We start from the raw sequence: 11,312 nt of genomic DNA, 5'->3' as shown, positions 1-11,312 counted from the left end.
TTCTTCATCCCTCTTAATACTTTTTTCACCTCCTCGGTAGTGATGGGTGGGCATTCTTTATCAGGTGTTATGAGGGCAACACATAACTCCTTGAAGATATTTGTATTTTCTGAGTCTTCGTCCAGTCTATGCTGAACTTCGTAGACTTCTCTCTAAAATACTTCGACCTCCTCTGGTTTGGGTGGGTGTTCGACAGTAACTGAAGGGTCTTGGAAGAGTCGAGATGGGTCAGAGAGAAACTGTTGAGTTTCTCTGACCCACCTCTCCCTCCGCTCTAGACTTCTCTTAGCGTCAGATAGTATACGTATTCTCTCAACAATATGCTGCGTGATGGTCAGCAGATTTAACTTGTTAAGTGTGTGATAACGGGTACGGAGTTCGCGCGCAAACTTTCGAACCGTGGCGATAAAACTCCTGCCAGATGTGATGTAGTCAATCACACACTGAATGCGGGACGTGTACTGTCTTGCCCAGCCTATCTATATGGCAAGTTGATGCATTCGTCTTTTGGTCTTATGATCAAACGTTGGTTTTGTTTCACGATTCGCATCGGCCAAAGCTCTCGCTGCATTATACACACAATAATTGATAGCCCAGAGTTCGGATTCTCCGGAAAAATGTCCACGAAGCTGGTCATCCATTTCAGCCAGATCTTTAGGCTTGAGAGAAACCTTGGTGTTGATGTTTCCCCGGGTCGTAAAGCATCGCTCTTCATCTATTGGGTGCCTGCCCGCGGTTGGTCTTAGTGTCGCCTCTCTTTCTCTGTTGCCGGCTTGTTCTAGCTGTGGTATAGTAGGCGTTCCGCTTACATAGCCCCTTTTACGGAGTAGTTCAGCATGGTTTCGCAGACGTTGCTGCGAAAAGTGCGATAGCTCCGGGTGTTTCTCGCACCACAGAGCATGCAGCTATGCCATGTAACCCCGTTCAGGGGTCACACTGGCATCGTAGCACTCTAGCAAGTCGTGATTCAGTCGCTCCGTCCACCCAAAGGTCGCGAGATCCCGCCGATTCATCGCATTGAATACATTTTCATTGGCTCCCTCAGCTCTAGATTGGTCGGCATTGTTGGCCGACCCATTGTCGGGAGCCCTGTGCGTTCTGTTGTTTTGAACCGCACTTACTACAACTATGTTTGGTGTTATCATTGTTGTTCCCACGAGAAGCTAGGGAAAGGGGTTCGTCCATCCTTGTAAAGCCCCGCATGCAAGGATAAGGCTGCTTACTCTGAGAGGTCGCCTGGTATCCCAGAGTCACCGTTCTAGACACCTCGCCCAGGTGCCATTCAGCTTTCGGTACGTTTTCCACACCTCCGCTTCGGGGTTAATTTCTTCGGAACCACCCTTGGACAATTGTCCGCGACTGCCTATTTATTTTTGTAACCATATTCAGCAGAAACCCTTGGTACAGGGACCCTCTATCCGCAACCCGAGGACGCGTTTGGCGGCTTTGTCATGGGCTCTTCGGTTTGAACCGTACGTCATCTATTTCGCGCGATGCACTCTAGCTACCGTTTTGCACGGACGGACTAACACCTTACGAGAAAGATACACCTGCGGACGTTCGCAGCGGAGGGTATGACAGGGCTGCGGGTCAAACTAATTTCTCCTTCCTAAGTAACGAGCTGCAATCGCGAGCGAAGAAGTTCACTAAGCATCTAATTGTCCCTGAGAGAAATTAACTTTGAGTCATTTAATAGGCCCAGTGGTTTAGTGTGCTGTTTTCCTGACGCGAGATTTTTTTATACTTAAGAATAATTTTTTAATTCGAATAAAATAAAATAAAGTCTCTGGCTCATTGTAAAAAGAAAGCTCGTCGAGGTAGGGTGAGTACGAAAAATGAACACAAACACACATACAAACTTCATTCATGTAATTTAAACTAACGTTTTTTAAAATAAATTACACTGGTTTTAATGTCAAAGAATCTTGTGAAATTTACTTGCACACCTTTTCACACAAAATGCATTTAATTACTGGCTATGGACAGCAGTGGAGGCCCTTGAATAAATAAGGGTAAAAGCCAATCCTCTACCTTTCTCAACGAGGAGCAAAATAAATTTCGCAACTTCGTAGCGGATGAGAATAAAGAATATTTGTTTATTTATGATCGTTCGTAAAATTTAAACAATGACTTTCCGCAATAGTTCATGTAAAACTAAATTCTAAAAACAGATTGAATCCCGAATCGGACATGATTGCTACACTTTTCAAATCACGAGCTCAAAAAAAATTAATTGAGTTAAGACAGGCTCTAGTTTTACACTAAGCGTGCATTTATTATATGATTAACATACTTATTCAAAAAATGTAGACACAGAAAAATATATATGTAATTGAAACTTTCATAATTTAGCATTATTTATATTTTTGATGTGACCATTGATTAATAAAAGTATAGGAACAACATCCAATCGGTTATATTATTTTTGCAAACTTTCTTAGCTTATCGCCTATTAACCATAAATCGTCTGATAAAATGTAGTGTCCAATCTAAACGTAGGTGCATGGAACGTGGTTCGCGATTATAATTTAGAGGCTACATTTTTTAAAAAGGTTGATGGCCTATGTTTTATTTCATAATTTATGTTTAAACGAATTTGTCACATTTACTTATTAATTTATTTATCAAAAATAAACAAATTGTTTGAAAAGTTTCAACATGCTGGATATTATATCGCATCGTTTAAACTATCGGAAATGTTTGGCTATTCAAAAAATTTTGCAGTGGATAAGAATATTAAAATTAAGCATCTTATGATTGCGTAAATTTAAATAAAGATCAATACAAGATTAATATATTTTAACAAGGCTTATAAATTATCTTGATCATGCTCAAGTCCCCCAAACCCTCCCCCTGGCTACGCCGCTGAACGAAATCAAAGCTTGCGACTTAAGGCGCTTCTGTAAACTTAATACATATTTAGCCCATGTATTACAAATAACAACTTTTTTCACACAATTATAAATTGGTTGATATTATACTTTGATTTTATATTCTGTTATATTTATACGTGATAAAAATGACTAAATGACTAAATACAATCCCTCAAAGAAGTGTTTTTTTCGAAAAATGGTCTGGTTCTTGTTTTTTTTCATAATTAATTGAAAATATGATACACTCTATGCGTCTGGGAAGAAGCAAACCGCCACCATGAATGTACCCATGGTGAACGGAATAACGGCATGACATATTTTCAATGAAACAGCGGGTGCTCACAAATAGTTATTTTTACGACAATACTGCAAATAGCGTAATCCCAGGATGGAGCCGAGGATTTAGATTGTGTGCCTGTCAAGCCCCACTCAACCTTCTTATTGATAAAGATACAGCCGTTTGAGATAAGTAAAAAAATGATTAAAATATCAAGGAATTTGATTTAATATTCTGCATTAGGTGCATTACATAATGTCGAGACGATTAATAAAAGAAGAAAATTGGTTAATCCGTTCAATTCATGTTGAAAGTTTTCGTAATTTCTCCCCTCTTCTCATATTCTACGACAAAAAATTCTAAAGAAAGATGCTGTGTCAAGTATATTTGAAATTGTTGAATCGGAAAAGTGTGGAATTGCAAGTTAATTTATTTTCAAGGTTACACTTGAAGGGTATGCAATTTGCATGCTTAGTGTAAGTGTAAGTTTCTATACTAAAAAAAAATTTTTTATCCAAAAATGGAATATTTAAGTTTTTTGTCCATAAGATTAATTTTTATTTTAAAAAAATACGAATGCGCCACCAAAAATATCCTTTTTGATTGAAATTATTAAAACTTTAAAGCCAAAAAGGCGAATTATCTTTAAAACGGTTGAAATTTTAACGTAAATTTTAATATTTTAACAAAAAAGTCTTAACTAAATAGTTAAATTTCTTACCGAAATGTTAAAAAAAGTATGAATTTGTAACACTTAATTTTATTTGCTAGCAAATATTTTTATTTCTCACTAATTTTATATATTTTCGCGCAAAAAGACGAATTCTCAACAAAATATGGGATACAGGGTTGCTACTCCCAATAGGTCACGAGTAATAACCTTACAATTATGTCTATTTCTTTGTCTATTTTACCGAAAATTCGAAGGTCACGTTACTTTTACGAAAAAGATAAATAATAGGCATATTTGGAAGGTGACCTATTGGTAGTAGAAACTTTTTCTTTTTTTTAACTGACGCAGAATTAGGTCATCTTCTATATATTCTCTATGAACTTTTTTCTGTGACAACCCGAAACAGAGGAACAAAAAAAAAGATGTGATTTTTGGCAAAAAATTGGAAACCTGACCCCATATTATGTACCCACAAATAATTTTTTTTCTTTCCACCTGTTAATATTTTCCTTTATTAGAATATTCATTATATTTTGTAATGTAGATTGTGTTCGTGTTATATTAACGTTTGCCTGAGGTCTAGGACTCTTTCAGGTGTTTAATTTTTTATTAGTGATAATAAAGTGTATCCCGTCAATCCGTCCTGTATACTCGAAATATACTTACTTCCACACCTTTTCTCCGGCAAAGGGCTGAATATGTTCATAGCTACTTTCTCAGGGAGTTTACTGGAATATCGGGGATAATGCTTATGGCCTGGTTTGTTGTACTAACTCACAGTGCTCGAAACACTCGAAAAATGGGCTAAAATTCAAATAGTGAGCAAACTTTCTTGAAACACAGTACCCTTATGTTTTTCTGGTGAAGAAATTTAAAGTTAAAATTTTCAAAAACAAAATAACCGCGACAAAATGGCGGACCAACATACAAAGAACTGAAGTTACGCTTGTCAAAAGAAGTTGTAATGGGGTTTTTTGGGCCGGGACAACTGAATTTCAGGTCAAAATTATCAAAAACAAAAAAGCCGCCACATGTACCTTTTTATTTCTTCGCCCTTTCTGTCTCATTGAAGCACAAGTGAAAACTTAAGTCTGCGTAGTAGCTGGACAAATAACTGATCATTTGTACTATTTCTTCACTTTTATTAGGTGTAAACATAGGGTCTCGAAAGTATAGTCGTATCATAGTTAACTTTTCATTCTTGAAAACGTCTATCATCTAACGTACGCGTCTTAGTCAATCTGCCTTATTGTAATTTTGCATATTATTTCTTTACATTCTTTTCCATAATTTTCTGGCTGGATTTGGTTCAAATTTTACGCTTTCATTTGTCACCTGGTTTTCTGTCGACCCTAAGTAATTATCAAATAGACTGGACTACTACTCATTGTGCTTTAGACTTTCTAATTCATCCTTAGTCAATTCTTCAGTTTATTCTTTAGAGGACTTGGTCATTCTTCTTTCAGGTAATTAAAGTTTTATCTTACTGTCGATAATCTTATTACCAGTTATGGTGGACTTATTTTTATTGCACTTAAAAGTACTTAACTCCCTCCCCCCCAACGGTCGTGTTATGTATTTGGAATGGAAGCTTCTAATGTGCCCCCTTAGGGTTTACATTTTTCTTGCACCTTCTTGCACGGGTCGCCAAGGCTCTTTCGGAGTAATCGGAAATAATCTAGATAAGCATTCCGGAACTTTATTCTCTTCGCTCTTAATGTACTAGATTTTATACTTGTATTATCTAATCAAGGTCTTCTGATCCGTCTGAATTGTAAATTTGTTCGTAGTAGGTATTGATGGAGTCGTTTGAACGGTCATGCAATTTCCATTAATTCCTTTTCACTAGTACCGTAATTTTCTTCTCTCTTGTTGAATGTTCTGCATATAAGCAATTACGGATGTCCGCTCTCCGATAATACTTAATCTAATCCAAAGGTGGATTCATCTGTAGTGTGCATAATAGTTCCTCTGTAATGAGCATCGAAAGTTCTTTCGTCGTTTAAAACTTTCAGTGAATTTAGCTGTCCAGTCGAATATAGTCTCTTTTTGTGTTAACCTAGTCAGAGGAGTTGCTATACTCTAAAAGTTTTCTTTGAATTTTCTATAGTATCCTATCAGACCCAAGAAAGAATGAATTTCTTTTACTGTTGTAGGGATTTTAAAGTTCTTGGCGATTAATTACCCTGATCGCGTTGCGAACTGGGATATTGTCATCGGCTTGGTTTCTTTCTTGTACCATACCTTCTGCTCTCCTGGTTTCTCTTTCACGGAAGGGTGTTGGTTGCCGCGAGTTGTCTTCGTTGCTCGTTGAATAGCTTTCTCACTTCCTTCGTTACACTATTATGGATTCACTTCTGCGGACGTGCGGCAGTTCACGCTGGTTTCCTTGTCTATTTAACGTTACCGCTTATTCACTTCGAAAGGTGTTTCGAGGCTTAGGTATGTTTCGACTTTGACTGATGTATGCACTTTGCTCAGCCCACTATTGGTCGCTTGTTAACGTGCGCGTTTAGTTTCGAATGATTTCCTTTCTCGCGTTGCTCCGCCTTTGTGTCTTGTAGGTTTTGGCCATATGCAATCGCATCTTCTTTGTCGCACGTTAAGATTCCTTCGTAGTCAGTCTCTGTTTCTCTTTTCAATCCAGATTTTCGTCCTATTGCACATGTTTCGTAGTCAGTGGGTAAGGGGGATGGCTCCAGGTTCCTTCATAAAACTTGTCTCAGACATAGTTGCTTTTTTGGACGTGAATTCTACCTTATTGGCTAATGTGGAGTCGTTACCTAGTATATTATCCTCGGTCTATTTTCTAATCTTCTGAAATATTGCGCGGCAAACAGCTGGAATGCCAGTGTAATATGTGTGTATGCATCGTTGTTTCTTCCTAGTGTTGTGTGTGATCGCGTTCGCGTATAATTGTATCATTTTGGACTTTGTTCTTTATACTCCGTCTTCATGCAATCGCCCTACTGTAAGTTCCCATTAGGTTTTGAGTCAGTTTTGTTTTTCTGCTTATAACAAGAATGTTGTTTGAAATCGCTTAATTTTTTGAATTTAAGAAATTAATGCTTACAGATATGCTCCTTCCTTTTGATTATTCGAGTGAATGACCATGGACTTCCTTCTTGTAAATTTTAGAAAAACAATAGTTTTGCGTAGTATAGCGACTACTCAATGGACCAACTAGTCCTAACTCTAATTTTTTTACTTTTCAGGGTTATCGGGTCTCCGTAGGTAGATCCAAAGTTTCTTGAGTTTTTGAATTTCCATAGAAATCTTGTTATTTTCAGTATTTGTCTCAGTGATACAAGTTCTATATATATTCTATCTATCCTTTTTAATAATTGCGTATGGCGCAAGGATTCAAAAAGTTGATCCTGGCAGGATCGTCAAAATTTAACGTGGTAAATAATCTATGTTGATTTTGTTTAAAAACTGAGTTGCGGAAAGCAATTCAGCACGTCTTTGTAACTCTAAGTCTAGAAGAGAATTGAATATATATCGGGTCTGAAAAATACACTACGGCCCGCATAGCTAGATGCGCGTATAGTCCAAGGAGAGTTGTGGGGAGGAGGGGTGAGATTAAAAACTCGCAACATCAGATACGATCGAGATTCAAAAAATTTTCGGTTTAATATACGAGCAGATTATGTCTTTTAATAATAGAGCGGGGTTATCGACAAGATGAGTTAAGTACTGAGTTATCAAGAAAATAAATGTTTGTAGCAAAAACGATTTTTCAATTTGCAAAAAATTCTTTTTTTATGATATCAGCGAGCGTACTGGCGGTGCAGGTAGTAAATTCGAAAGGGAGAGAATTTCTCACAGATCACGAGGGTCAACTGTGCGTGGCCGGGCGTCAAGTGGAGCGTCGAGGAGATGGAAAGAATGAAGCGAAGGAAGTGAGAAGGCGAGGAAGAGAGCGTCTAGCGCTGGAGAAAAGGAAGATCGCTTAAAGAGGAATAGAGACAGCGTAGGGACAGGGTAGAGAACAAAGTGTGGATGTTTGGCACACAAGAGATAAGGCAGAGGCAGGATAGGGAGAGGCAGGGAAATTATAGACGGATTATGTTAATCAATACGCTATACAAAGTATACGCGATGGTGCTGCTGGGTAGGCTACGGCAAGATGGGAGGGGAGTAAAGAGAGCTAAGAAGCAGGTAATCGACATGGTAAGGAAGGTAGATGGACAGATGAAATGTAGGATGAAAGGAAGGGCGGAAATCTCGGAGGGTTTCTGGATGGATAGAGGTTTGACGTAAGGGTGTCCGCTTAGCCGAACACTTTTTGAAATTTTAATCGCGGATGTGGAAATGAAGCTAGGAACCGGTGGTACATGAGGTGAGGAGTTCATTTAACTGAGCTCTTTTTTTACGTATAAATTTTTTCCGTATAGCGCATATTTTCCTTCTTTTCAAAATTTATTCACAATTGCAATTAAAACTTAAGATTCTAATAATCTTTTTACACATTTTTATTAACGAATTTGCATTCATTTATATGCGTGCGTTAAAAATTTAACATTAAAAGGTGTTCGTGGCAAACCGACGCGCAATAGTGCAAGTCTGATTGCTACTATAAATTTACCTTGACTACGAGTCCCTCAATTTCTGTATCGTAGCGCAAAGCGAAGTGCAGCTTTCCAGCATACTCCATGTCAGTCGTACTGGAACTCTCGTTGCTTTCCTGCCTCGTTAAATCCTTTTTGTACAATTCCGGCTGTGAAATATTACAACAAGAAAGAAAACAAATTAATGAAAAAGGGTTCCATGCGATTACATCATTCGCCCCCTCTCTCTCCTATTGTCTTCTATCTTCTCCTATCTTATCATGATTCTCCCTTTCACTGCTTCTCCTCTTCCCTCCACCAAAATCATACTTCTCTTGCTCCTAATGTCCCACACTTCTTCGATTTTACCCCTGCGTCCCTAATTACTTGTCCTCCCACCGAACTCATCCTCTTCTCAGCTTAGCCCTCATCTCGGGAAGAAATTAAACAATCTTACTTAAATGGGAGGGATTTAACTGGGATTCCTAGTGTAGCCGAATGTATTTTTCGTGCTGAACGCGAATCTTGATACAAAAACTCCCATTAACATCACGTTTTTGTGAAATTGAGGGTTGCAACCCCTAAAAACGGCGTTTTTAGCTTTTTTTAAATTGTGGAGCTAAACCATGACGTGCTAAAAACTTCGCTAATATCAGAAATTAAAGGATCAAACAAGCCCTTTTAAATGAGCCGTATTCAAAATTATTTGCATGCACCCTTAGAGCAGAGGGTGTGCTTATGTCTAGAAGTGGAGAAAGGATTCAAATTGGCGGACCATTTTATTAAATTTTGATCGTATTCGCTTGAAAATGATTGCTCGGGGGTTTTATGGGTCGCTGGTTATGAATATACAGTTACATTTTGAACATTCAAAATGGCGAATCCAATATGGTGGACGACAACTTAACACAAATTTTTTTTAAGCATTCAGCTTATGCTTCTAAGATTTACATTGGGAAAGTCATTCAAATGATTGAAGAGCATATGCTCTTTCAAACTAATATTACAACCTAACTTGCAAAAAGCTTGAAGCATGTTGTTAACCAAAGTTTTACAATTCGGACTTTGTTTTCAACTGGGGTCATGGTTTTGTTAAATTCCTCATCCCTCATCAATTGTCTGATTTGCGGTCCGACGAAAATTCCCTTTTTCGGTTTGCCATCACTTAAGTGTACAAACTTTCGCAAACATATTTGAAACATTTCCCGTCTTTATTAGTGATTTTACAAACTGTTTCATGAGCGCTGATTTAATATGGAGTGGGGGCAGAAATACGTTTGCGGGATTATTCAAAGACTCATGACTTACGTTGTTTGAACCAGGTTCTAAATTCTCTCTCGGTTTCCAATTCTTCTTTATCTAATGTTCATTTCTTGACCTGCTATCCTATTTGCATAAGAAACAAGGGTACTTAGTGAAACCAGATTGCTGACCCAGAAGCAGTTATATAACTTTTAGGGCACTATAAATCGACTACTGATGTTTATCATATTGTATAGACTGAAGAAATATTTTTAAATTTTCAGGTGTCTCCTTTAACTGGATAGAATGTGCTATGGTCAGTGACAGCAACTTTGCCTCCATTGCGTAGCAAAACTGCTTTTAAGCCATTTTGAATTTTTAAATTCTAACTGCAATTTCGTTATCAGCGACTCTTAAAACCTTTAAAAGCACTGCACATTTTATTATGCCTGGACATGGTTCTAAGTATGTTAAAATCCTTTCTGTTTTTATTTTCTTCTTCCACCCCTAGACAAAAAAAACACACCCCGCTCTAAGAGCCCATGCGACTATCTTAACATAGTGCTTATTTGAAAGGGCTTGTTTCATCCCTTAATTTATGTTATTAGCGAAGTTTGTAGCACGGCATGGTTCAGCTCTACAATTTTTCAAAAATGGCTAAAAAGTACGGTTTTAGGGGTTTCAACGTCTATTTTCAAAAAAAAAATCATGATGCGATGTGGAGTTCTTAAACCCAGATTCACGTTCAGCACGAAAAATCTATTCGAAAACACTAGGTGCCAAATGAATGTCAAAAATAAATTAAATTTTTTGCATGAAATTACTCTGAAGCTCTTAAAGGGAAAAACATAAGTCATCGCTTGAGATAAAAAAGGGCGAAAATGTGCCTTTTTCATTTAGTTATTTTTTAACTCTTGCTTTAAAGAAAAATCCGAAAATTCAGACAAATACATAAAATTTTTTAATTTTGTCCACCATATTCGATCCACCATTTAAAATTTGTAATTTTGAACCTTAAATTCGAAATCAAATTCCCCAAACAATCCCTTATATTAAGTTTCAGACAAATATGTAAGAATTTTGTAATATAGTCCTACATTTTGAAAGCGCCATTTTGAATTTGTTATTTTTGAGCTATATTTTAAAATTAACGACCTAATTATTAATTATAATTTTTAAGGTAAATTGCGAAAGCAACGTATCTTCTCGTCTTTCTAAGTTTTAAAATCAATTTGCCACATATTTATGTAATAATCTGTTTCCTAAAAATAAACTTAAATGTATAAACAAATTTGAATTTAGTAAAAAATGTATTTTATATAACTGATATTATGTGTTTTTTTTATCAATTCTTTCTAAATTTATTTTTTGGTTATATTATTTTGAATTACTCATACATCTATCATCAAATTATAAGACCCTTTTTTAAATTTAGTAAGAGCAAGCCACGTATTTATATCTTTATTTGTAATTCTAATTACATATAAATGAAAAATTACAATAATTTTGCTCGATGCAGAAGAACTTCTTCTCAACTTATGTTCTTTCAAGAGAGGCAAATTTTCCAAAAAATATTGTGTCCAACGACTATTGTGATTCAAGATTACATAAGTCATTGATTTTAAATTTTGGCACTCTTCCTTTTGAACGTTATAAAATAATATAATAATATATATATAACAATAATATATTGTTGT

At 36.6% G+C, this 11,312-nt stretch overlaps 1 protein-coding gene across 5 annotated transcripts in view; it reads right to left on the bottom strand.

Annotated features, from left to right (window-relative positions):
* The window catches only part of LOC117172354 (synaptotagmin-10-like), a 476,779-nt gene that overhangs the window by 329,497 nt on the left and 135,970 nt on the right, over nucleotides 1-11,312 (bottom strand). For 4 of the 5 annotated variants that reach the window (XR_004467013.1, XM_033360186.1, XM_033360187.1 and 1 more), the window contains exon 4: nucleotides 8,412-8,543. The exons of the other annotated variant lie outside the window; for it this stretch is intronic. Coding sequence is in view for 3 of the 4 variants with exons in the window: in XM_033360186.1 (XP_033216077.1) it covers nucleotides 8,412-8,543 (132 nt within the window). In the remaining variant the exon portion in view is untranslated. The remainder of the gene's footprint in view (nucleotides 1-8,411; nucleotides 8,544-11,312) is intronic. 5 annotated transcript variants of the gene reach the window in all.

This window comes from Belonocnema kinseyi, chromosome 5 (genome assembly GCF_010883055.1).
Source record: "Belonocnema kinseyi isolate 2016_QV_RU_SX_M_011 chromosome 5, B_treatae_v1, whole genome shotgun sequence".
Classification (NCBI taxonomy): Eukaryota; Metazoa; Arthropoda; class Insecta; order Hymenoptera; family Cynipidae; genus Belonocnema; species Belonocnema kinseyi.
Note: the sequence above shows the minus strand (reverse complement) of the source record. Positions and strands in the feature narration are given on the sequence as shown.